This window comes from Callithrix jacchus, chromosome 4 (assembly GCF_049354715.1).
Source record: "Callithrix jacchus isolate 240 chromosome 4, calJac240_pri, whole genome shotgun sequence".
NCBI classification, from domain to species: Eukaryota; Metazoa; Chordata; class Mammalia; order Primates; family Cebidae; genus Callithrix; species Callithrix jacchus.
The window spans coordinates 2,754,975-2,782,178 of NC_133505.1; the positions used below are offsets into that span (position 1 = coordinate 2,754,975).

General features: G+C 43.3%; 2 protein-coding genes across 19 annotated transcripts in view; one reads left to right on the plus strand and one right to left on the minus strand.

Annotated features, from left to right (window-relative positions):
• The window catches only part of ZKSCAN3 (zinc finger with KRAB and SCAN domains 3), a 34,993-nt gene extending 19,275 nt beyond the window's left edge, over positions 1 to 15,718 (minus strand). For 2 of the 11 annotated variants that reach the window (XR_004741460.3, XM_078368074.1), the window contains exon 1: positions 6,998 to 7,048. The gene's annotated coding sequence lies outside the window, so the exon portion shown is untranslated. Of the gene's footprint in view, positions 1 to 6,574; positions 7,049 to 14,063; positions 14,135 to 15,462 lie in introns of those variants that run through there. The other 9 variants (XR_013533569.1, XM_035294708.3, XR_008480972.2 and 6 more) reach the window with 6 other exon arrangements.
• ZSCAN31 (zinc finger and SCAN domain containing 31) lies at positions 1,066 to 26,555 on the plus strand. Of its 8 annotated transcripts, none has more exons than XM_035294714.3 (6): positions 1,066 to 1,476; positions 9,021 to 9,257; positions 17,301 to 17,398; positions 22,665 to 23,140; positions 23,814 to 23,952; positions 24,483 to 26,555. In XM_035294714.3, the coding sequence occupies exons 4-6, from the start codon at positions 22,760 to 22,762 to the stop codon at positions 25,169 to 25,171; spliced, it is 1,209 nt and encodes a 402-aa protein (XP_035150605.3). In that variant the 5' UTR covers positions 1,066 to 1,476; positions 9,021 to 9,257; positions 17,301 to 17,398; positions 22,665 to 22,759; the 3' UTR covers positions 25,172 to 26,555. The 8 variants fall into 8 exon arrangements, 7 of the variants coding, with proteins under 7 accessions (XP_035150605.3, XP_035150603.3, XP_035150604.3 ...); XM_035294712.3 differs by lacking the exon at positions 9,021 to 9,257 and adding an exon at positions 15,837 to 15,894; XR_013533572.1 differs by lacking the exons at positions 1,066 to 1,476; positions 9,021 to 9,257 and adding an exon at positions 15,779 to 15,894 and having other exon boundaries at positions 24,483 to 25,331; positions 26,486 to 26,555.
• Positions 26,556 to 27,204: the final 649 nt, after the last annotated feature.

The following is a 27,204-nucleotide window of genomic DNA, read 5'->3' on the forward strand; positions in this document are numbered from 1 at the left end:
GTACACAGACAGGTCGGGCTGGGGTGTCGCAGTCCAGCCTAGTACTGACCTTATGGTTTGATAACAGGTGTGGACAAAGTAGCTAATGAGCTGAACTCAGGGCAGTGTGAATGGTGATCACCAAGAAGGTGACATCTACGGTAATCTGTACCAATAGCTGGGCAGTTTATCAGGCTTAACCTTGCGGTTAACCACCTAGAAGTTACAGAAGTGGCTAGTCACTGACCCATGTAAGGCCAGGCCACGTGGCCAGACCTATGGGAGAAAGGATGACTTCCTCCGACCAGGTATGGGGACAAACAGTAACCTGTTGTTGCCTGCCGCAACACCCTAAAAGGTAGGGAAACAAAAAACTGGCTTAATATATAAAGCAACATTGGGGTAATATCATCATGGGGTGGTTGCCGCCATAACCTGAAATGATTGCTTCTTGTGTTACTACTGTGGCCTGGGTGCCCAGAGCCTATGTGTCAGGCTTATGTGTCAAGCCCGTGTGTACATATCAGGCCTGTGTGCCCAGAGCCTATGTGTCAGGCTTATGTGTCAAGCCCATGTGTACATATCGGGCCTGTGTGCCCAGAGCCTATGTGTCAGGCTTATGTGTCAAGCCCGTGTGTACATATCGGGCCTGTGTGCCCACAGCCTATGTGTCAGGCTTATGTGTCAAGCCCGTGTGTACATATCAGGCCTGTGTGCCCAGAGCCTATGTGTCAGGCTTATGTGTCAAGCCCGTGTGTACATATCGGGCCTGTGTGCCCAGAGCCTATGTGTCAGGCTTATGTGTCAAGCCCGTGTGTACATATCAGGCCTGTGTGCCCAGAGCCTATGCCTCAGGCTTATGTGTCAAGCCTTTGTGTATGTATCAGCCCTGGGTGCCCATAGCTTATATGCCAGGCCTGTGTGCCAAAAACCTATGTCTCCCTTGGCCTGGGGGTGGCGTGTAAGGTAAATGGATGTGCTTTGGTCAAGAACAGGGCGAATCAGATATCCAGGCCAGCATGACTCAGCAAGTTTGGAACGCAGGCGCGCCACCCCACTTGTTATGTAACCTGTTTGTGTAAGCTCATACTTGGCTCGGAGCCACTGTTGTCTGTGAAAGGTATAACTGCCCTGCTGACGCTGTACATAGGACTTGTGTCCAGAGAGAGAGAGGGAAATTGCTGACCATTGGAAGGGAGAACTGGCTGTCTTGCAGACAGACGGGGGTGAGCCAGGAGCTAACAAGCTTGCCAGGGAGTACAGCTGTGAGTGTGGGAGCAGCAGGAGCCCCGGAGCCGGCTGCTGAGAAGGGCTGCAGCCTCAGAGGAGGCAGCCGAGACAGACGCAGACAATGTGGGAGAGCTGCAGCTGCTGCTGCTGAAGATCACATTTCACCTGCCTGTGGCCCCTGTGTGTTCTCCCTGCTATCTACCACCCATTCGCCAGCTCGCCTTGGACCTCAGCATGTGCTGGAACCCGACAATTGGCACGACAGTGGTAAGTACCGTATATATGTGGGCTAACAGTATCATTAACTGGTCTTTCTTCTTTTAAACAACAGTGGGCCTGGTGGTTCTGTTCTTGACCTTTTCTCTCTCCACAATCTTCTCCAGAACGCTCGTTAATCACTTGCAAGGTTTAACTTCTATTTCTAGGCTGTAGACTCCTGACCCCGATCCTGAGCTGCCTCCCACACAGTCCTATATGGAAACTGTGCAAACAAATTGAATTCAATGTGCCCCAAAGCAAACTGATTTTCTTGCTTCCTAATCCACTCCTTCCTCAGTATGGTATTCTCTACAGACAACAGCACCAGCCACCAGGCTCCCTCAGAGTCATCACTGTGCAATGGATTATTTTTATATCTTAGGAGGGAAAAGTAAGATATTCTGGAAGAGGGCCTATCCCAGAAGCCATGAGACCGGGGCCTGCCCTAAGAGGGAGGGGAAACCTGAGATTCCTATGAACCATCTGGACTAGATTTTAAACTAGAAGTGAGTGACTGCAAAATTATTTGACTGGACTCAGGTGTCAGTATGTTCCTCCTTACTCAGTGAAATGGAGAGGCTACAAAATTTAAGGCTGGGCCGGGCACAGTGCTCACGCCTGTAATAACAGCACTTTGGGAGGCCAAGGTGGGTGGATCAAGAGGTCATAAGATCGAGACCATCCTGGCAAAAATGATGAAACCCCATCATTACTAAAATAACAAAAATTAGCTGAGCATGGTGGTGCATGGTGGTGCATGCCTGCAATCCCAGCTACTCGGGAGGCTGAAGCAGGAAAATTGCTTGAACCCAGGAGGCGGAGGTTGCAGTGAGCCAAGATCGCGTCACCGAACTCCAGCCTGGCAACAGAGCAAGACTCTGTCTCCAGATGGATGGATGGATGGATAGATAGATAGATAGATAGATAGATAGATAGATGATAGATAGAAATTGTAAGGCTGGTGGAGATAGTAGAGGTTACAAAGGGAAAAACAAAATTGCAAGTCTGTATCTTCCTGAGTCTCTATTCCTCAGTCCAGCTCTCTACAGTTCAAAGGACGGCAGGGAATAGAAGGAAAGCAGGAAACCGAGAGAACTCATTGATTTTTACAAATGAAAAGTACCAGAAAATACTTCCTTCTAATAAGCTGCCACAAGAGATCTGGGGTACTGCTACACGAGCTAATAATACCAAAATAAGTGAGTTTAAATCTAATCCAGTCTTTAGATCCAAATACCAGTGTACAGGCGAAATACAGAAGAAAGTTACATTAAAGGCTTTCAAACTTTGTTATATATTAGAATCACTGCGGACCTTTAAAACATCCTAATGCCTTGGATACAATCAAGATCAATCAGGCCAGGGCAGTGGCTCACCCTGTAATCCCTGCACTTTGGGAGGCCAAGGTGGGTGGATCACCTGGGGTGAGGAGTTTGAGACCAGCCCATATGGTGAAACCCTGTCTCTACTGAAAATACAAAAATTAGCTGGGCACGGTGGTGCACACTCAGTTACTTGGGAGGCTGTGGCACAATAATTGCTTGAGCCTGGGAGGTGGAGGTTGCAATGAAAAAAAAAATCAATTAAATCCCCCTCTGGGGGTGGGACTCAGCATCAGTAAGTTTTAAAACTTTCTAGGTGATTCTAATGTGCAGCTGAGTTTGAGAACTAATCAGTTAAACATACTAAAAAGAAGCGATCAACCAAATCCAGAATGTGAGGCATTTTATAAAACAGGAGGTTCACGTTCTTCAACAAATAAATGGCATTTTTACTAAAAGGAGTGGGAGGGAGTGGGAAATGTCACAGATTAGGAGACTAAACAGACTTATCAGACACAGGCAAATGGTGACCCGTATTCAGGAGTGGGAGGGAGTGGGAAATGTCACAGATTAGGAGACTAAACAGACTTATCAGACACAGGCAAATGGTGACCCGTATTCAGGAGTGGGAGGGAGTGGGAAATGTCACAGATTAGGACACCGAACAGACTTATCAGACACAGGCAAATGGTGACCCGTATTCAGGAGTGGGAGGGAGTGGGAAATGTCACAGATTAGGACACTGAACAGACTTATCAGACACAGGCAAATGGTGACCCGTATTCAGGAGTGGGAGGGAGTGGGAAATGTCACAGATTAGGAGACTAAACAGACTTATCAGACACAGGCAAATGGTGAACCGTATTCAGGAGTGGGAGGGAGTGGGAAATGTCACAGATTAGGACACCGAACAGACTTATCAGACACAGGCAAATGGTGACCCGTATTCAGGAGTGGGAGGGAGTGGGAAATGTCACAGATTAGGACACTGAACAGACTTATCAGACACAGGCAAATGGTGACCCGTATTCAGGAGTGGGAGGGAGTGGGAAATGTCACAGATTAGGAGACTGAACAGACTTATCAGACACAGGCAAATGGTGAACCGTATTCAGGAGTGGGAGGGAGTGGGAAATGTCACAGATTAGGAGACTAAACAGACTTATCAGACACAGGCAAATGGTGAACCGTATTCAGGAGTGGGAGGGAGTGGGAAATGTCACAGATTAGGAGACTAAACAGACTTATCAGACACAGGCAAATGGTGAACCGTATTCAGGAGTGGGAGGGAGTGGGAAATGTCACAGATTAGGAGACTGAACAGACTTATCAGACACAGGCAAATGGTGACCCGTATTCAGGAGTGGGAGGGAGTGGGAAATGTCACAGATTAGGACACTGAACAGACTTATCAGACACAGGCAAATGGTGACCCGTATTCAGGAGTGGGAGGGAGTGGGAAATGTCACAGATTAGGAGACTAAACAGACTTATCAGACACAGGCAAATGGTGAACCGTATTCAGGAGTGGGAGGGAGTGGGAAATGTGACACATTAGGAGACTAAACAGACTTATCAGACACAGGCAAATGGTGACCCGTATTCAGGAGTGGGAGGGAGTGGGAAATGTCACAGATTAGGAGACTAAACAGACTTATCAGACACAGGCAAATGGTGACCCGTATTCAGGAGTGGGAGGGAGTGGGAAATGTCACAGATTAGGAGACTAAACTGACTTATCAGACACAGGCAAATGGTGACCCGTATTCAGGAGTGGGAGGGAGTGGGAAATGTCACAGATTAGGAGACTAAACAGACTTATCAGACACAGGCAAATGGTGACCCGTATTCAGGAGTGGGAGGGAGTGGGAAATGTCACAGATTAGGAGACTAAACAGACTTATCAGACACAGGCAAATGGTGACCCGTATTCAGGAGTGGGAGGGAGTGGGAAATGTCACAGATTAGGAGACTAAACAGACTTATCAGACACAGGCAAATGGTGACCCGTATTCAGGAGTGGGAGGGAGTGGGAAATGTCACAGATTAGGAGACTAAACTGACTTATCAGACACAGGCAAATGGTGACCCGTATTCAGGAGTGGGAGGGAGTGGGAAATGTCACAGATTAGGACACTGAACAGACTTATCAGACACAGGCAAATGGTGAACCATATTCGGACCCTACTGAAAAAAACACTGTAAAAAGACTTACAAACTGTAAAAATGTTTGAGACAATTACTTGAAAAACAATATAATGATATAGAGGAATTACTGTCAATTTTGTTGCATGTGATAATGATAATAGGGTTATATTAAGATAAAAGTCCCTATATATAAGAAATTAACACTGAAGTACGTGCACTTGTGAGTGAACTAAAATGTTTCCATCTGCAATTTGTTATAAAATGAAAGAGAGAGAAGGAGAGATGGAATGAAGAAAAAAAACGAAAGGGGGAGACTGAGGGAGGGAGGGAAATGAAAAGGAGCGACTGGGAAAGAAAGGAGAGAAGGAAAGAGGGAGGAAGTAAAATGGAAGGAGGGAGATGTGAGGGTGGAGGAAAAGGGAAGGAAAGGAGGGAAAAGAAGATGAAAGAAAATGACCACAAGATGATGGCTGAATCTGAGTCATGGGTATATTGGTATTCATTGTAATATTCTCTCTACAGTTAGATATGTTTAAATTTCTCCTCCAAATTTTAGAAAATTAAAGTCTACCTTCTTTCCTTCCTGAAAATACAGTCAGTAAGCATCAAGGTAGGGTCAAGGAAGGTGAGAGAGAGCCACAGCCCAACTCAGACTGAACCTGGAGCCCAAGTGGAATGGGGAGGGTGTACACGGGGCGGGGAGGAGAGAAAGTCTATGGCAGGAAAACAACACTGATACATTTTATCATTCATTACACAGACTCCATTTAGGTTTCACTACCTGGCTCCTACTTGGATCTGAGCCAAACTGATCACAGTTGGGAGACACAAGACTGGGAAATCCGTTGCAAACATAAAGTATTTATCAAATCAGTAAATATACTAAAGATCAAGAAAGCAAAGTTTCTCATTATCAGAAAAGAGTTACAAGTCTAGAAAAGAGAGTTCACCCTGTAAAAGCTGGGTTGAAATAACGGTGTTAGTATGAAGCCAGTTTCAGGCTAGGATGCTGCTGGAAGCTCGGAAAGTGGTAGATCTCCAGCACTAAGCAGGACATCGGATTTCTGCTAAAACCGGGGTTCCTAATCCTTTTGCACTGTTAAAAACTTCTATTGTTCCTCCTAATCTGCAGCCAAGAAAATAGTACCCCTGAGTCTTAAAGCCTTTGGGAGTTTATCACCATGTACAACACAAACCAGTTTTGGTCTTTGCTTTGCAATAGGCTCTTTTTTAGAGTATCTTATTTTTCCCTCCTAAAATATAGAAATCATCCAACACGAAGTGAATTGATGAATGACACTAAAATTCAAAGCAACGGTAACAGAAGTTAGTCACTAAAGATAATGCGTCATCCTAGGTATAAATAATAGTAGTATTAATAAAAGCAAATACTTTAAATCATGCTACTCGGCACCTTACACATATTAATGCACTCAATCCTCACAACAACCCAGTGATGTTAGGTAATATTATCCCCATTTTACAAAATAGTAAAAGGAGGCAGAGAGAGGTTAGGGACTAGTGAAAAATCACACAGCCAATAAGTGGCAGAGGCGGGATTCCAACCAGGTAATCTGACTCCAACCTTCGGGCTTTTGGCCAGTACCACGGAATAATTTAAAGACCCTGAAACTGACCTTGTCACCAGGCAGTGCAAACAATGTCACGGCTCCCATTTTCAAGGCTTGTCTATGTGACCCATGCATCCCGTCTGCAAAACACCCTGAGGATATCAGACCGAGACAGCCAGTAACGGCTCTAAACAAGGGACACCCACGGTGGGCTGTCCGCGGGGACGCGGAGCGCCACTTGGTCCCGCCGCAGAGCGCCCTTCCCCCGGCGGCTTCTCGAAGGGGTCTCCCTCCTCCGGAGCCGAGGCTGCAGGAACTGCGGAGGGAAGGGCCTCCCTCCTCAAACTCACACACACACACCTGCAAACGCACCTGTACCCGGGGACAAAAGAATGGCAGGACCCACAGCAGGAGAGCCCCAGAAGGAGGCTTAACCCCACGCTGGAAAGCGGACGCCCAGTCGGCGTCCCCTACTCACCCCATACTCACAAAGTGCCCGAAACTAGCGAACCACCCGCAGGGCGGGGCACAGAAGCCACTTCCGGGCCTCTCTAGCCAGGTCCCTGGCCGACTCTGTCGTTTGCGACCTCCGCACCTCGTGTCCCCTCCCCTTTTGCTATTAAAGAGACTTTAAAATTTTTATTTTACCAGCTATACCAAAGGGAGAAAGGCAAAGTGCAGAACTCATTCTGTAGTTTGCTATATTTGCGAATAGAAGAGGGTAAAAAGAATCTAAATTGTGTTTGCGTGCGTGGCACAAAAAAGCCAAGGAAAAATAAATTGGAAAATTAATAACGGTCGTCTGCTGTGTGAGGTTAACGGTAAGAAACTGAGAAGGACAAGAGTGAGAAGGAAAGCGTTATGGTGGATGTTTGAAATGTGCTTTTAGTTTTGGAGTTGATTGCATTACCTAATTAAAATATTAATTCTAAATATTTTTAAGGAGCACGCTGCCAGGTTTACATAGAAAATCGAAGACAATCTAACACGCAAATTATGTTAATTAATAAAAGAGTTTAGCAAGGTTGCTGAACTTTTTAAAATTCATATTCACAATCACATTTTCCATCAAAATTATAAAAGTATAATTTTTTAAAAACAGGTATTACAGAAGCAAAGAAATGCAAAACATACCTGAATAGAAACATTAGAAACTTTTTTCATTAAGGATAGGCAGTTGAAATATACGCCAGGTCCATATATATGAGAACTCAGTATCATAAAGATATCATTCCTTCCTAAATTAATACACACATTCAGCACAAAGCACACCAAGATTCCAACTGTGCTCAGTGGAACTTCACTAGTGATTTTAAATTTATATGGAATAATGAAAGAGTGATGAATCCAAGACATTTTTTAAACAAACGAAGGAGCTGCAGAAACTTGCCCTATATAATTTATTACAAATTTATAGGAGCTAAGACAAAATAGTATTGGCACAACTGCAGACAGACCAATGAAAGAGAACTGAGGACTGAGCAACAAACATGTATGTTGGATGCTTGATATGGCAGAAACTGCACGACAAATCAGTGAAAGGAGCTACTTGATAAATAGTACCGGGATATTTGGATAGCTAAATGGGAAAATAAAATAAAATTGGGTTTCTACTTTAGATGTTGAACAAAAAAATCAATTCCAGCAAGCAAACTTTCACACTTTTAAAAGAAAATTTAGAATCATTCAAGGTTGTTAATGCAGCTCATAAGCTACTCCAACTCTTCTTTGATTTTAGTGGCCCCCAGGCACCCAAACTATGACAGTTCCATCAGCTCTCCAAATGAGGTAAGATAGAAGCCAGTCCGTTGGGCCACCCTCCAAAGAGCCAGAACACAGGATGCATGCTCCAATCTTTTCTTTCTCCTAAGGAAGTAGTCACGTGCCAGGGCATTCTCTCCTAGCTCTGAGCTGTGCCCACTTTGGGGAAGGGCTGACATGAGTCCCAGGCTTTGAAGTTTGTGTTCCCCCACAATTCTTATGTTTAAACCTAGCCTCAAAGGTGACGGCACTAAAAGGTGAGGACTTGGGAGTGATTAGGTAATGAGAGTTCTGCCCTTATGACTGGGATTGGTACCCTTATAAGAAAAGGCTAGAGAGAGCCTATTTGCCCCATCTACCATAAGAGGACACATAGAAGGCACCATATCCATAAAGTAGAGAGAAGCGTTCAGTCTATGCCAAATCTGCACTGCCTTGACCTTGGACTTCTGAGCCTTCAGAACTGTGAGCAATGAGTTTCTGATGTTTATAAATTACTCAGTTTAAGGTATTTTGTTATAGCAGCCTGAATGGACTAAGGCATTGTGTAAAGCGAAATGGTACTTCTTACACATTTCGAAGTAGCTGTTTTGGCTTTAAGCTAACCCAGGGTACTGCAGCTTTTAAACTTGATTATGGAATCCTCATAAGGATATGTTGATTCATATACAATTGTTAATCAGTGTTTCTGTAGGGGAACAGGGCTAGTACTTTCTCTTCTGCCAACTTTCTGATGTCACTCCTAATCCAGAATTTTAAATCCAGTGGAATTGTTCTTCAAAAGTAAGAGTGAAATAAAGACGGTTTCTATTGAATGAAAGCTGAAAGTACTTCTCCATCAGACTTGCATCTGCACTGCAAACCAACAAACCTAACCAAAACCAAAACCAAACCCTAAAGAAAAATGAGAAACTTCAGGCTGAAGGGAAGTGACAGCTGGAAACTCAGATCTACAGGAAGAAATAAAGAGCATCAGAATGGTGAAAATGTATGTAAATATAAAAGCCTTGCTTTTTAGTTTATTTTCTTAAAAAACAAGTGATCATTTAAAGCAAAAATATTTTAAGCTGGCAGTTATAATGTGCAGGTAAGTAAGATATATAAGAATAGCACAACAAAAGATGTGTATATTAGTTTGTTTTCATGCTGCTATGAAGAAATATGCAAGGCTGGATAATTTATAAAGAAAGGGGGTTTAATTGACTCACAGTTCTGCATGGCTAGGGAGGCCTCAGGAAACACAATCATGGTGGAAGGAGAAGTAACATATCCTTCTTCACATGGCAACAGCAGAGAGAAGAAGAAGAACCAAGCAAAGGTGGAAGCCTCTTATAAAACTATCAGGTTTCATGAGACTTTACTATCATGAAAATAGCCTGGGGAAAACTGCCCCCATAATTCAATTACCTCCCATAGGGTGGCTCCCACCATATGTAGGGATTGTGGGAACTACAGTTTAAGATGAGATGTGGGCAGGGACACAGCCAAACCATATCATTCTTCCCCAGGCTCCTGCCAAATATCATGTCCTCACAATTTAAAACAAAATCATGCCTTTTCAACAGTTCCCTGTAAGTCTCAAGTCAACACGGCATTAACCCAAAAGTCCAAGTCCAAGGTCTCATCTGAGAGAAGGCAAGTCCCTTCTGCCTATGAGCGTGCAAGGTCAAAAGCAAGTTAGTTACGTCCTAGATGCTATGGGGGTACAAGCATTGAGTAAACAAACCCATTCCAAATGGGAAAAATTGGCCAAAACATAAGGGCTAAAGGCCCCATGCGAGTCCGAAATCCAATAGGGCAGTCATTAAAACTTCAAGTTCCAAAATGATCTCCTTTGACTCCACATCTCACATTCAGGTCACAGTGATGCAAGACCTGGGCTCCCATGGCCTTGGGCAGTTCCACCCTTGTGGCTTTGCAGGGTACAGCCCCCTCCCAGCTGCTTTCATGGGCTGGCCTTGAGTGTCTGCAGTTTTTCCAAGTGCAGGGTGCAAGCTGTCGGTGGATCCTACCATTCTGGGGCTGGAGGTTGGTGGCCCTCTTCTCACAGCTCCACTAGGCAGTGACCCAGTGGGGACTCTGGGTGGGGACCCCAAACTCACATTTCCCTTCTGCACTCTCCTAGCAGAGGTTCTCCATGAGGGCTCTACCCCTGCAGCAGACTTCTGTCTGAACATCCAGGCATTTCCATACATCCTCTGATATCTAGGTGAAGGTTCCCAAACCTCAATTCTTGTCTTCTGTGCACTCGCAGGCCCAACACTACATGAAAGCTGCCAAGGTTTGGGGCTTCCACCTTCTAAAGCAATGGACTGAGCTGTACCTTGACCCATTTTAGCCATGGCTAGAGTGGCTGGGGTGCAGGGCAGCAAGTCTTGAAGCTGCATACAGCAGGGGAACCCTGAACCCAGCCCAGAAAGTCGCCTTTCTCCTAGGCCTGAGACCGGCTTCTGTGAGGGTCTCTGACAAGCTCTGGAGGCAATTTCTCCATTGTCTTGGTGACTAGCATTTGGATCCTCATTACTTATGCAAATTTCTGCAGCCAGCTTGAATTTCTCCCTAGAAAATGGGGGTTTCTTTTTTATCATATATCAGGCTGCACACTTTCCAAACTTTTATGCTCTGCTTCCTTTTGAACACTTTGCTGCTTAGAAATTTCTTCCACCAGATACCCTAAATCAACTCTCTCAAGTTCAAAGTTCCACAGATATCAAGGTCAGGGCAAAATGCACCAGTCTCTTTGCACAGAAAGAGTGACCTTTACTCTAGTTCCCAAACAGTTCCTCATTTCCATCTGAGACCATCTCACCCTGGCCTTCGTGGTCCATATCCCTATCAGCAATTTGTTAAAGCCATTAAACAAGTCTCTAGGACGTTCCAAACTTTCCCACATTTTCCTTTCTTCTTCTGAGCTGTCCAAACTGTTCCAGCCTCTACCTGTTACCCAGTTCCAAAGTCACTTCCATATTTTCAGGTATCTTCAGAGCAGCACCCCACTATTTCCAGTGCTAATTTACTTATATTTGCTTTTTCTCATGCTGCTATAAAGAAATACCCAAGACTGGGTAATTTATAAAGAAAAGAGGTTTAATTGACTCAATTCTGCATGGTGGGGGAGGTCTCAGAAGACTTACAACGATGGCAGAAGGGGAAGCAACATGTTCTTCTTCACACCGTGGCAGGAGAGAGAAGAGAACAGAGTGAAGGGGGAGGTCCCTTATAAAACCTGATTTTGTGAGACCGTAGTATCATGAGAATAGTATGGGGAAAACTGCCCCGATGATTCAATTACCCCCCACTTGGGCCCCTCCCAGCACATGTGGGGATTATGGGAACTACAATTCAAGATGAGATTTGGTTAGGGACACAGCCAAACCATTATCAGTGGGCAAGAGCACAGGAATAATAGTGTTGTAAGTTTCTGTCTGTATTTGAAATGTAAAGTATTAAATATGAAATTAAGACTAAAATGGGAAGTGATACAATATTATTTCAAATTAGGCTATGATAAATTAAAGATGGGTATTGTAATTACCGTAATGGTCATCGGATTCCAATATACTTCAACTGCAGCACTTACTAATTCGGAAGTGGGTTTACTGCTAAGCCTATAAAGCATGAGTGATTCTACACTTGCATGTTTCTTCAAATACCCTGGCCTGGTATGATACCTAGCAATGTCTTTTACATGGTTCATATGCTTGTGAAATTTGAAGGGAAAAAAATGGATATTTTAGCAACAGGTGTTTAAACCACTGTTTTTGTTTGTTTGTTTGTTTTCATTTCTGATTCCCCATCTCTTATTTTTCTCTTACTGAGTGGCACTGAAATAGCAACAGGGAATTTTACCATCTGGTAAGGGGACACTATCTTAGAAATAAGTCACTTTAACTGCAATTTGAAAAGATATTTTGCTATGAGTTAAGCAATAAATGCTAAATTACAAAATAAAATTATTAAAGAACTGAGAGCAAATTTAAATTTAAAAATTAATGGAGGCTGGGTGTATTGGCTCGCCTGTAATCCCAGCACACTGGGAGGCCAAGATGGGCAGATCACCTGAGGTCAGCAGTTCAAGACCAGCCTGGCCAACATGGCAAAACCCCGTCTCTAGTAAAAATACAAAATTAGCCGGGCATGGTGGCACACACCTCTAATCTAAGCTACTCGAGGCACGAGAACTGCTTGAACCTGGGAGGCAGAGGATGCAGTGAGCCAAGATCGAGCCACGATACTCCATCCTAGGAAAGAGAACAAGACTCTTACCCTTCCCACTGGAAAAAAAAAATTAATGGAATGTGAGAAACAAAAGCAATAAAGCTAATAAAATCAATGGAAATTATTGAGACATCAGGAAGCAAATTATAGCAAAAGAAACAATGTCAAATTATCTGAAATCAGCAATTCCTTAAGAAAAAGAGCTAAACTTTGAATACAGTAAAAAACAAGCTCTTGGTCAATTATCTAATTAGTGAAGAAAGTGAATGACTGAACACATTGAAAAGAGATTTAAATTTCTTGTACATTTTACATAAAACACTGATATTGACAAAGACAACATAATATGCCATTGACTATGAGGACATCTAAGAGCAACTAGTTAATGTGTCATCAACACAGAGATTCTCAGATTAGTCCCCACACAAAAATTTTAGTGTCCTGAAATCTTATACTCATAATTGAAAGAAACTTGATAGACGTTTACTCATATGTCAATAACTTTAAAAAGCTTTTGATCAACCATGCTAGAGGAAAGGCCACATTAACTTTTTACTCGTTCTAGAAAAATTTCAATTATGAAATTAACACACAAAGAAGCAGTCCAAGATCATAAAGCCAACAAATAAGGGGAAAGTTACTATAGAGGTGTCAGGCAGGTGTCAATAAATAATGAAAATATTCTGCTATTTTTCTGATTTTTGTTTGTGATGTTTCAAAGACTTTAAAATATGTAGTATGGCCAGGTGTGGTGGCGGCGACTCACACCTGTAATCCCAGCACTTTGGGAGACAGAAGCAGGAGGATTGCCTGAGCCCATGAGTTTGAGGTTGCAGTCATCTATGATCACACCACTGCACCCCAGCTTGGGTGACAGAACAAGACCCTGTATTTTAAAAAAAATTGTAATATGTAATTTTTCATTCTTTTTTTTTTTGAGATGGGGTCTCACACTGTCACCCAGGCTGTAGTGCAGTACCACAATCTCAGCTCACTGCAACCTCTGCCTCCGGGGCTCTGTAATCCTCCCACCTCAGCCTTTCAAGTACCTAGGACCACAGGCATGGGCCACCATGCCTGGCTAATTTTTGTACTTTTAGTAGAAATGGGGTTTTGCCATGTTGCCCAGGCTGGCCTTGAACTCTTGAGCTCATGCAATCTGCCTGCCTCCGCCTCCTGATATGCCAGGATTAAAGGCATTAGCCACCATGCCCAGCCCATTTTCCATTCTAAATCTCAATTTTCTTTTTTTTTTTTTTTTTTGGTCTTTTTTTTTTTGGAGAGAGGGTCTCACTCTGTCACTCAGGCTGGAGTGCAGTGGCACGATCATGGTTACTGCAGCCACTGATTCTCCCTCCTCAGCCTCCCCAGTAGCTGAGACTAATAGCATGAGCCACTGTGCCTGGCTAATATTTTTTATTTTTTTGTAGAGACAAAGTCTCACTATGTCGTCCAGGCTGGTCTTGAACTCCTGGACTCAAGAGATCCTCCCACCCTGGCCTCTCAAAGTGTTGGGATTACAGGCGTGAGCCACCACACCTGACCTAAATATCCATTTTCATACCTATGTTTGTACCTGTAATTTTGAATTCCTTTTCTCAAATAGGGTCTATTGAATCGTATAAGCTGGATCTCCTTATGCCTGTATTCCTCTTTATATTATAAACCTCATGAGGGTGAGGACCTTGTGCTCTTCATAATTATTATATCCAGGAAAACTTTGGCACAAAAATTGGATTCAATGGGAATCTGTATAATGAAAAAAAAATGAGTTGTAAAAAATCAATTCAACCTCTTAATGTGTTATCTGTCTTCTCTATTTCTATTGCTACTGCCTTGATTCGGTCTCTCACTATCTCTACCCTGGATTCTTGTAGTAGTCTCCTAGCTGCTCTCCCTGCCTGTAGTCTCATTTCCTTACAGTCCATCCCCACATGGCTGCCAAGATAGCATTTCTAGAGGCAAATTTGATCAGATTGCTCAAATTCCTTGGTTAGGGATCCAAAAAAAGTAATAGCTGGTGGCCCTGCCGCATATTCCACTCTCCAGTCATGCTGATTAGCCCAGTTCTTTGGATGTACCAATCTCAACTCAGCACTGCTTTTGTACATTTGATTTCCTCTCCCAGAAATTTCTTTCCTTTGCGCCTTTTCCCGTGCACACTGGCAGATTCCTGCTGCTTCTTGTTTTGCCCCATTAGTTTTCCTCTTCTATCTTCCATGCCACGAATTCAATCTAATACATACATTTATTTTTTACATATGTACTTAGCATCTTCAATGTTCCAGAGACTTCTCATCGATTTACAAGCACTTATTTTACTTCATTTCACATGCCAGTTTTACCTACTTACTTGTTTACATGCCCTTCTAGACTTTTGAGATTCCAGAAGGCAGAGGTTTGAGAGTAAAAAACTAACAAAACTACAACAAAAACAACTCTGTATTCTCGTTTCCACCATTACCATCTCCCCACTGTGATGTCAGAGACCAGAAGAAGCGGACAGACTCGGGGAAGAACAGATACGTATTAGAGGTAGAGAACATATCAAGTCCCTTCTGTGAGGACGAACAACAGTGATGCCATCTTACAACCTTGATGACTGTGTTCTCCAGAAACAAAGCAAATGTCAGCCCAACCCACAGCTTCAACGGAGCCTAATGGCCCTCGTCACATCTGTCTCAAACTAAAGTCCCCAGACAGGCCCAACTAGCCAGCACTTCCCCGACCCCTCCCCAATAGAAACTTTGTTATAAAAGCCTCAGCCTGTAAGCCATCGATTCCTAACCGGGACTCTTCGCAGACTTATTCCTGAAAATAAACCTGTTTGGCCGTGGAGTTACCTCCTGTTTCTCGCTCTCTCTTCCTTTATATCTTCCTAACAACTTCCTGCTCTGTTCTGCGTCTCTACGACCATCTAACTCCTAAAGGCTGGGGGCCGCTCCCCACAGAAATCCCTCGCTGCATTTCTTCACCTCGCACCCAGTGCGGCTGGGATTTCTGGCCCGGGGTTTGCAATAAAGGAGTCACCAGGATGCAACCACCTCAGGAATTCCTAGAAAGGAAAGAGTTGCCTGGCTTGAGTCACTGGGCTCAGGACGGCTGACGCATTTCCGGCCTTTGCGGTGGTCATTGGGGTGCTGCAGCCCGGACACCTGTTCCGTAGCTTCCCGGTGCCCGGAAGGTGAGTCTCGGTACCGGTCGGAAGCCGCCGGTTCCGGGAATATTTCCGGTCTTTGCCTAAGAATAGGCGGGGACGGAACGTCTGCGCAGGCGTGGCCCCGCCCCTACACTGTCAGTGGCCGGAAGCCCCGGTGGAGTCAGGTGAAACAGGCTTTCCTTTTCCTAGATAACGCCCGGAGTCTTTGGTCCTACCTCCAAGACGATTAAGGAGCGCGGACACAAAGGTGAGGTTAGAGCGAAAGTTTAATAGGCGAAAGGAGAAAAATCTCTGCTAGCAGAGACGGGGTCCCGACCAGGACACTGTGGGGCCAGTTCTGGGGTTTTTGTGGACTGGAAAAGAGAAGGAATGTGCTTAGTCCGCGGGCTGTCTTGGCTAACGCTTGATTCAGCTTGACCCGGGAACCAATCAGGAGCTGAAATGATGATTCATAGATGCTGCTTAGCGTGGCCCAGGACCTATCAGAAGCTGCAGTGAAAGTTTGGCCCCGGACCAATCAGGAGCTGAGGTCCTGAATCACAGAACCCGGGCTTATAGACCTAATAAAGGACAGTAGAGCGCCCACCGGACCTACCAGGGCCCACCGTGCCCTTGCCCACAAAAGGAGAAGAAACTTTTCCTGGGAACCTGCTGACTATACAAAGGACAAAGGCGTTTCTGTGCCAAGCCTCGTTCCCTTATCTGAGTGAACTGGAGGCTATGTGCAAGTTTTTATCCAAATGGGCGGGAGGTTTTCGTATGTGTGCAGCTGGGCATATCTCTAGGCACAGCACCCTGTGCTAGTTCCCTTATCGGTGCCTGCAGCCTGAATTCTTTCCCACGCTTCGTTTTATGTTATGTGGGGATGAGGCACTGAGCCATGGGCCGGGGGCAGTCTTTCTCCCTTACCCCCTCCCCATCTTAGCTATCTACCTAAGGCAAGCTAAGTCCTAACACAGTGGTGGGAGAGATCCCTAGAGAGGGTGGAGCTTTGAGGTGGAAAACGCAGAGATGGACCTCGCTCCCTGTCAAAAGCCTTATTTCCTAAATACTCATAACTTTTATTTAACGAGTCAACATTATGGAATGTTTATCGCATATGTTTTTTAAATATTGTAAAATAAATCACAAACATCATAACTTGTCACCTCTAGTTTCTAATGCATCTCTAAAAATTAAGGCCATTTCCCTACGTAACCACAATATTATTAGCACACCCAACTAAGTGTAGGTGCTTCACCTAACACCTAGTTCATGTTTAAATCCTTCCACCTCCTGTTGTCCCACAGATGTCTTTTACACCTGTTTGTACCAACTAGGATCCAATCATAGACCACTCACTGCATGTAGTTGTAAGTCTTAATCTAGAGCAATTTTACCCTTTGCCTCCCTTCCTCCCATCCGGTTGCCTTGTTGAAAAGCAGGCTCCTCCAGTCATCCTACAGAGCATCCCCATTTCTGTATTTGACTGTTTGCTCACGGTATTTAAGTTCTGCCTCATTTTCTTGTCATCGTAATTGGTTATCCTTTGGGATTTATTTTACAACACAGGTGATTTATGATTTACATGATTTCTTTGTTGCTGTTGCTTATTATGCTAACATGAATGAAAACATTCTCTTTTACGCTGTTTCTACCATGTTTTTGTTTCAGTGAAGGACAATGGGGACACATCAAACTGCACTGTTTCACTCTTTGCTGTATGACACATAATAGACACTTAGTGAAATGAATTCCATTGTGGATTACAGGTAATGCATAGAAACTTAATCTTGTATTTAGGATGAGCTCTCTCACTTCCTCCAGGAGTATACCTTGTACACATTTTTTAAAATACAGCTTATATTTAATTGTATTGGAATTATATCCTCATGAGCTATAAACACCTGTGTGTTCCCAACTCTTAGCACAGCTCCATAAATTGTCCAGTGACTGTACTGCTTTTACAAAGGTTAAGCTGTTTCTTCTTGCTTCTGTACAGTAACATCTAAACTAAGTGGAAGTCTTTCCAGATTGAGTGCAATAGCCTTCACACCTTCCACGTGACCCTTTTTTCAACTCTTGACTCTTCTGCTTCTGCTCTTCCATTTCTGCTTCCACTCTTGCCTCTACCCTCATTCCCTCAGCTCATTCTCCATCCAGTAGCAGAGCTCCTCTCTACATAATTCAGCCTGTCACTTCCTTTCTTTTTTTTTAATTATTAGTGCTGTTTTATTTTTTTTTATTTTTTATTTTTTAAATTTTTTATTGGATTTTAGGTTTTGGGGTACATGAGCAGAGCATGCAAGACAGTTGCGTAGGTACACACATGGCAGTGTGCTTTGCTTTTCTTCTCCCCTTCACCCACATTTGGCATTTCTCCCCAGGCTATCCCTCCCCACCTCCCCCTCCCACTGGCCCTCCCCTTTTCCCCCCAATAGACCCCAGTGTTTAGTACTCCCCTTTCTGTGTCCATGTGTTCTCATTTTTCATCACCCACCTATGAGTGAGAATATGCGGTGTTTCATTTTCTGTTCTTGTGTCAGTTTGCTGAGGATGATGTTCTCCAGATTGATCCATGTCCCTACAAACGACACAAACTCATCATTTCTGATTGCTGCATAATATTCCATGGTGTATATGTGCCACATTTTTCCCACTTCCTTTCTTTAAAGCCTCCAGTGGTTTCTTTATTACATTTATACAATTCTAACTCCTATGCTGTACATGATCTGACTCCTGCTTGTCTTGCCAGCCTAATATTTTGCCACTCTTCTCCCACATGACTGCAGACACTCCAGCCTCCTTTCCTGTCTTTGATGGCAGGATGCACTTCCTAAGGACCTTTGGATAGTCCAGAGTGCTCTTCCCCTCCCTCATCCCTACTCTGCATGGCTCACTTCTTTTGCACGTAAGCGCTCAGCTTAAGTGTCACCTCACCTTCCACCACCCCCTCTAAATAGGCTGTCGGTTTATTTGGTAACTCAGTGCCTCATTTATTCTCCTCATAGTAATCATCGCAACTTGTAATTATTTTATTTACCTCCTTACTTATTTTTCTTGTTGCTCTTATTTTCAGTATGTCTTCCCTGTTAAAATGTACGCTCCAGCCTGGTCTTGTCTTTTTCACCATTGGAGCCCTAGTGCCCAGCCAAGTACCTGGTATGTTAGGGTTGCTCAATGAACACTTATTGACTAAATAAGTGAATAAATGGGTCAGTTACTAGTAATGAGTCTCTCCTTGCCCCTTGTCTCCTGGGCCTTAGTTGCTAATAAAGTCATAAGTTGAGTCAGCTGTCAACTGCCCTTTATTTTTCTGTCCCCCTTTCATGAGTGTGGAAGTCCACTGCAGGCCCTGGCATGAACAGTCAGCCTGCTTCCCTCCAACCTGAGACACAGCACATTTAATCCCCCAGGAGTTGAATTCTAGGATGTCTTTGTTCCTTCAGTCAAGTCAGTTAGCCCACAGCATCAGCTCACTAACTACTCTGCGTTTGTTTCTGGTCCACTGGGATCTTCGTCTTGTCGTTCTCTTTATCACCTTTTATATATCATCTCCCAATGCCAAATGTTTGGAGTCAATTGGTAATCATAAATTGGCCTGTATCATGTCACCCTGGAAATCTGAATCCAATCTTTAATGTGTTGCTTTTGAGCTGCTGTTGGGATGTTCAGGGGGGTACCCTAGAGATGGGCTTCAGCACACAACTGGGAGGTCACCACTGGGCAGTCTGTCCTGGATTTTCTTGAATATTTCTTCTAATATTTTCAGCTGTCTACTGAGTATTAATACATGAAGTAAATATTTTATTTTTGTTGGGTCTATTTCCGCTATGAAATGAAGATATGCAATTTACTAATACTGCTTTACTAATAATACCTGCTGTTTGATATTTATGTAATAATTGCTGTGTGCCAGGTACTGTGCTAAGCTTTTATATGCATTACCTTATATAATCACAACACCTGCAAGAGGAGTACTGTGGTCATTATCACTTTAGAGAGGCCCCAGGATTTGAACATTATTCACTGTACTACAGTGCTTCACCAAAGATGAGCTTAAATAGCTCATTCCATTTAATTCATCAGATGTCTATCAAGTACTTGTTCCCTGCTAGGATATCGGATGACACCAAAGTTGCATATAATAGAATAAATCAGGTAAACAATACATGAAGATGATTTCATAATTTTGTGGCAAGTCCAGGTCTGTAAGTCTTCTAGGCATTTTAAAAATAAGAAGTGTCTGTAATGTGTAGCAGTTTGGGAGAGAAGATAGGAAGAGGTGGGAGGACTGGCTGGGAACATAGGGTAATGCGTATACATCCTGGGAATGGGTGGTTTGGGGGATAAGAAGAAAGAATATATTTTCCCTTCCATGTTCCCTTCTCTGTCCTTACCATAGCTTGAGGAAGTGAAGGGGAATATAGTAGGGGAATATGTATTTATTTATCCAGAAAATGTTTATGGAGCACTGACAGGCACTGTTCTAGGCATTAGGGATAAAGACAGTTCATGACGGTATAAGACCAGGAGGTAAATCCTAAGCACCAATTGTGGGGAGAACTGATGGAGGAATATTCCAGCTGTGGCTTTGTGTATGTGAGAGATTGCCTGTAGCGATCCAGAAAGCAAAACAAAAAACAAAACAAAAAAAGCCAACCCCATCTCCACGGTTTCTCAATAGCATTAAAGTGCAGAACCCATATTTGCAGAACAATTTTTGCCTATAAACCTAAGGTCATGAGGAGCTACGTGTTTAATGATAATGGAATCCAGTGCAAATTCATAATTAGAGATTTTCAGACTTCCAGTCTTCCTGCACTGAAGACAACAAACCCAGTCACCAGATGCTACAGTAAGGAGTAAAACGATAAATATTTGGCCTTGGACATTGACAAAGAGTAAATGCCACGATACTCTTCATATCCTTAATTCTGTAATGTAATTTTATGTGAATTGTCTTTCCCATGGTAAATACCATAAAGGTAGGGACCTTTCACCATTTTGAACTAAGCACCTCACACTATTCCGGACACCTAATAGACACGTAATATTCGAATGAATGGAATAAATGCATTTTCACCCAATAAAGTATAACTGAAGAACTTCCAAGTGCTCTCAGACCTTAATAATTCCATTAGCCTTGGGGAAAACGATGTAAGACTTAAATTACACCACAAAAGTCAGCACTGATGGTGTCAGGGTAACTACCATTAACCTCCCACTTAAGCAGCCACGACCCTGCAGCATACTCTTACCATTCCGTCCTGAACCTTACTCCGTGTTTTCTTTAATACAGACCTAACGCTATGGCATAAAATGAAAGCCTCAGTGCCTCTCAGTTTTCCATGAAGTCTAAGGTCTTAGCCTAGAGCTGAAAGCCATTTTCTATCCCCTATAACACATCTGTCTAACTTCATCTCCTCTCACATTTTTACCCACACCCCATATGCTATAGTTCAGCTTTGCCTGTCCTTATTGCCATTGTGTGTGCCCGTAAATTCCTTTCTTCAGGTTGTTTGCTTGATTTATGATGCCAGATCCCTTCATCTTCCTCAAAAAATCCTGTTCATGATTTTAGCCTAATTCAAATGTACTTTCCCCTAAGTCATATTCTTTGAATGCTCTATACCCAGTCAGAAATTCTTTTTTCTATTCTTTACTCCCTGAATATTCTGTTGATGCCCCTATTATAGCATTCGTCATTTGATATTATAGCTAGTTTTATATATCCTGTTCTCCTCCTAGAGCTACTATATACACATATTGACCAGGCTCTCAAATCACTTCTACAGACCAAACAGCCCTTATATGAAATGCCTGAGACCAGAGTTTGTTGGCTTTCCGCTTTTCTGGATTTTGGAATAGTTGTGTTATACTTAACAGTTGAACATGCCTCATCTGAAAATCTGAAACATGAAATGCTCCAATGAGCATTTCCTTTTAGCATCATGTCTGTGGTCAAAAAGTAAATACCTCTTGTTATTTTTATTCTGCAGTTACCTAATTCTCCTTCCCAGAGGTTCACCCTTGTATATTAGTTATCTGTTGCCACAATAATGTGGTATAACAGATAGCCACAAAACATTGGTGGCATATAGTGATAAACTTTTGTTTAGCACATGAGTATATGGGGCACAGCTCACGTGGGGTGGGCAGGCCCTACTTACACGTCTGCAGTCAGCAGCTCTGCAGATCTCAGGCTAGGCCTATATGTTTGGCAGTTAGCTGGCTGTCAGCCACTCTGGGATGGTCTCATCTGCCCCACTGGGTGATCTGGCTCTGTCCTGCATGTCTCGCATCATCTGAAGGATATCCTTCTTCTGGCAGTTTCAGAGGGCAACAGTAAGCAAGCCCAGTCACACAAGTACTGTTCAAACCCAACCCCCTCCTTAACTGCCACTTCTTCATTTCTAGTACTTGTCTGTTTGACATGGATCTATTTCTATCCTATGGTTATATTATCTAATAAAGGAAAGAGACGACATTGTTGGTCCATTTATTATTCGAGATGGTGAAAGTATACCTGAGAAACAGGAATTGGCATCAGAGCAAGAACTCTTAAAAGAGATGGAGCATTTGGGGTATAGCAGACTCCAAAGAGATGTATCTTTAGCTACAGAGAAACTTACAAACAAGAGCAGAGCAGAAAAGCAGCAGGGACATCCCACTGGAGAGAGACGCCACAGGTGCAATGAATGTGGGAAAAGCTTCACTAAGAGTTTAGTACTAGTTCAATACCAGCGAATGCATCACATTTGCTAATATAATTGGCCAAATCAAGTCATATTGTTGAATCCAGTGTCACCAAGGAAGGGCACTGCAAAATATTAATACATGGCTATAGGGAAGGGGGAAGAATTGAGGCCATTAACATACTCTGCCATAGCCTTTTCCCCGTTGCTAAACATGTAAGTCAGTATATATACGTTTTATTAACATAAATGACAGAATGCCGTACGTGTTTCCATACTTTGCTTGTTTCCCCACTGCTTTATGATTTATTTCCATTAATACATAATCCTCTATCATCAGGTGTCTTCTCCTAAGGAAGATTAAATCAGAAAACTTTAAATCACAGTTATCCTTTCACCTCAAGCCAGAGCAAGCCTTTTAAATTTGTCCCAGGAATGGCTTCAACAGAGGAACAGTACGAACTGAAGATTGTGAAGGTGGAAGAAGACCCTTTCTGGGACCAAGAAACCTACCTTCGAGTGAACAACTTTTCTGGCCAAGAAGCCTCTCGACAACTTTTTAGGCAGTTTTGTTATCAAGAGACTCTTGGTCCCCGAGAAGCTCTGAGCCGGCTCCGAGAACTCTGTCATCAGTGGCTGAGGCCAGAAATCCACACCAAAGAGCAAATCTTGGAGCTGCTGGTGCTAGAGCAGTTCCTGACCATCCTGCCTGCGGAGCTCCAGGCCTGGGTACGGGAGCACCATCCAGAGAGTGGGGAAGAGGCTGTGGCCGTAGTTGAAGATTTGGAACAAGAGCTTAGTGAGCCAGGGAACGAGGTAAGAGGAAGAAGATGGACTTCTAAACATTAAATACTAAATGAAAGGTGGGGTTCGGTGACATGTGTTGGCTGGCTATAGCCACATGTATTGGTTCTCTGTTGTGTAACAAATGACCCCTAAACCTTAATGGCCGAGGCTGCAGTCATCTGACATAACTCAGGTGGGTGGATCCACTTCCAAGGTGGTTCACCGGTACGATTGTTAGTAGGGGGCCTCAGCTGCTCACTGGCTGTTCCAGGAGGTCTTAGTTCTTTGCTATGTTGGTACTCTTCATAGGGCTGCTTGAGTGCCCTCACAACATGTCAGCTGGCTTCTTTTGGGTAGAAAGAGAGAGAAAGGAAAAAGCCGCAGTGTTTTTTATGACTCAGAAGTTACATACCATCTCTTCTGCCTCACTTTCTATTCAGTAGACTTGAGCTATGAAGTACAGTTTGCATTTGGGGGCGGGGGGGTAGTTAGATTCTACCTGATTGGGTTTATGTTAAACCACCACACTAGATTAGGCCACTTTTCCCTGTTTTGCTCTTGGGTATGGAATTAAACTCTGGTCCTTCCACTATGACAACTCTCTAGAAAATGTTTCCTATGGTTCCATGTGATGTCTTTCATTAGCATGAGCTTGGACTCCTATAATCCCCTCTTATGAACCAAACATGCCTGCTGCCTTCAGGATCCAGATCATGAACGTGGACGTTCAGAGGATGTGGAGCATCTGAAGATCAAGCAGGAACCAGCAGATGTCCAGGTTCAGCCTACGGTGACACAGCTCAAATGTGAATCTTTTCACCTCCACCAATTTCGAGAACAAGGTAAGGACTTTGACAGGTCCATTAAGGAAATATCTGGTGGGTCTATACAGGGTAGTAGTTAAGACTGTGGACTCTGGGGCCATATTGTCTGGGTTGGGATTGAAATACTCCTATTTAATAGCGTTGTGACAATGGACAAATGACAGATCTGGTAACCTCCCTGTACCTTCCGTTTCTGCATATTTGAAGTGGGGTAATCATAGCGCATCAGTTACAGAATCACTGAGTATTTGATAAGGTAACATGTAAAACACTTAGAACAGCGCCTGCCTTGCAGCGAGTATAACGTAGTGCCTGCTGATGTACGTCCTCTCTGGGAGCCTCTGGGTGCTCCCTCCAGCCTTTCAGCAGTACTGATAGCTGCTTACTTGACGAGCCTAAACATCCCTGTTAAACCCAATCCCCCCCAACTGCCAGTTCTTCATTCCTAGCACATGTCTGTTTGATATGGACCTTTCTATTTCCACCCCATGATTATATCCTTTAATAAAGGAAAGAGATTACATTGTTTGGTCCATTTATTATTCCAGATGGTGAAAGTATACCTGAGAACCAGAAGCTGGCATCAGAGCAAGAAATCTTAAAAGAAATGGAACATTTGAGGGATAGCAGACTCCAAAGAGATGTATCTTTGGATTCTAAGCACAGAGAAACTTGTAAACAAGACTGCAGGGCAGAAAAGCAGCAGGAACATTCCGCTGGAGAGAGACGCCACAGGTGCAATGAATGTGGTAAAAGCTTCACTAAGAGTTCAGTACTCACTGAGCACCAGAGAATCCACACTGGGGAGAAGCCATACGAATGTGAAGAATGTGGGAAGGCTTTTAGCCGGAGGTCAAGCTTGAATGAACATCGGCGGAGCCACACTGGAGAGAAACCCTACCAATGTAAGGAGTGTGGGAAAGCCTTCAGTGCCAGCAATGGCCTCACTAGACACAGAAGAATCCACACAGGGGAAAAACCGTATGAATGCAAAGTGTGTGGGAAGGCTTTCCTCCTCAGCTCATGCCTTGTCCAGCATCAGAGGATACACACTGGAGAGAAGCGCTATCGGTGTAATCAGTGTGGCAAAGCCTTCATTCAGAACGCAGGGCTTTTCCAGCATCTCCGAGTCCACACTGGCGAGAAACCGCATCAGTGCAGTCAGTGCAGTAAAATCTTTAGTAAGAAGGCACTTCTTATGAAACATCAGAGAATCCACACGGGAGAGAGACCATGAGTGTGATGAGTGTGGGAAAGCCTTCGGTCGTCATTGCAACCTTATTAGGCATTTTGGAATCCATACTGTTCCAGCAGAACTGGACTAATTCTGCAGACCCTCGGACCCCTAAATGGGACCATCTTGGAAAGAAGAGTTTCGGGTGGCTTATTCTGTTCCTGTAAGATTTATTTTTGCCTTGCAGTGAATCACTTGTCTATAAACCAGGTGCTGGTGTCTCCACTGTGGATGACTGATTGTAGGGGTCGCTGGGTGGCCTTCTTATTCCCTATACTTTGGTTTGTTTGTAATGATTTCTTTTAAAGGGACCAAATCTTATTGGAAATAAATTGTTAGGGAGGGCCTGTTTTTGATTAATACTGAATATTGAACAATTAAGATCAGTATATTTGTATACTTTTTAAAAAAGATTGGCTAAGATCAAAGGGTATTCAGAGGTGCATCTTTTTCTGTAAGAGTAACATTTTAAACAAACTCAAGATTTTTGGGTATAAGAATCACCCACATTCCCAAAGGAAATGATTGCTATGGTCTCCCCTAGGAATGGGATAGAAATGCTTCTGTAAGCAGCATTATCCATGGTATGAAACCTGCAGTTTTAATGGTTTAGAAATCTATGTCTCATTTCATATCTAACTCATGTTTTTGATATGAATCCTCAAAATATGTTGATATCATATGTTAATATGAGTTAGATATGAATCATCAACATAGTGTATCAAAATCTCAATGCAGGTCATTACTGTAGGTTTTCCATTTTTGTTGCAAATAAGTAAGATGATATTTAAAACTCTCTATTCCTTAGAGGGTGCCTCTTTAATTCATAGCCTTTATGTCAGCATTGTTCTTATTTTAGGGGTTGGTCAGCAACTCTGAGTGCCACTGCAAGCAGCATCATTGAAGTGGTTCTGTAAGGAAAAGAAGTCTGATAGCTTGGGCAGCGTGCTACTTACTGGGGAGACCAGCATGCGCAAACATTTATTGTCAGGGTTTAACATGTGCTCTGGCACCAAGTTCAAATCCCACCTCCCCGTTTGTGAGCTGTGGGACTGTAGGCAACTTATCTAATTGCCACTGTGCTGTCATCTCCCCATTTGTAAAACAGGATGATACCAGTACCATCCTCATTAGGTGCGTAAGATTAAATAGACACAAACATGGAAAGCACTTAAAATGTAGCTCTTAATAAATGTGCATTATATTTTACATAAGAAATAATACCATTTAACAAATGTAGGTAGAATTTTAAGTATCATGTTAAAATTAGGATATGAAATGCCTCTGCTGACATTCTTGTTATTCTTTTCTCCACAGTCAAAATCTGAATCAGAATATTTCAAAAGAGAGGAAATAAAAGTTCAGCTTAAAACTATTCTGCCCTAAACCTTTGTCTTTGAAGTTAATTTTTAAAGTGTTAAAGAATACATAAATATGTGTGTGCATTTTTTTCCCTGTGGCTTAGGAACCATAAACAATTCTTTAAAAGTCACTTACTGTTTTATTTGTCAATAGCACAATTAGCAATTAGCTGAATTCAAATCTCCTGGAATAGTGTTTATGAAATTTCATAATACCTACAAATCACTTGAGATCTTGTTAAAATGCAGATTCCTAATGTAAAAGGTCAGAAGGGGCCCATGAGTCCGCATTTTAAATGAGCAATGCACTCCTAGATGCCTCAGATGCTGCTGATTGATGCAGTGCACTTTGAGTATCAAGGTCCTGGACTACCCTGAGGATTAGTGTGGTCCTTTTAATATGCCTGATGCATCAAGCAAAGAGTAGCTTACTCTCCATCCTTCCACTTGCAACCTCTCCACCAGTACATAGTCCCTGAACCTGTGCTCCCTCACTGACCCACTGCCTGTCCCACCCTGAGAGGACTGAGGTGCCTGTGAAGTGCAATGGGCAGGTGGCTTGAGGTGAGTGTGTAGAGCAAGGCTGTGTCCTCTGCTCTGGAATAGGCAAATACAGCCAAGTCTTTACCCAGGCAGTGTAAACAGGACCATAAATGTTTACTCTAGGAAAAAGCT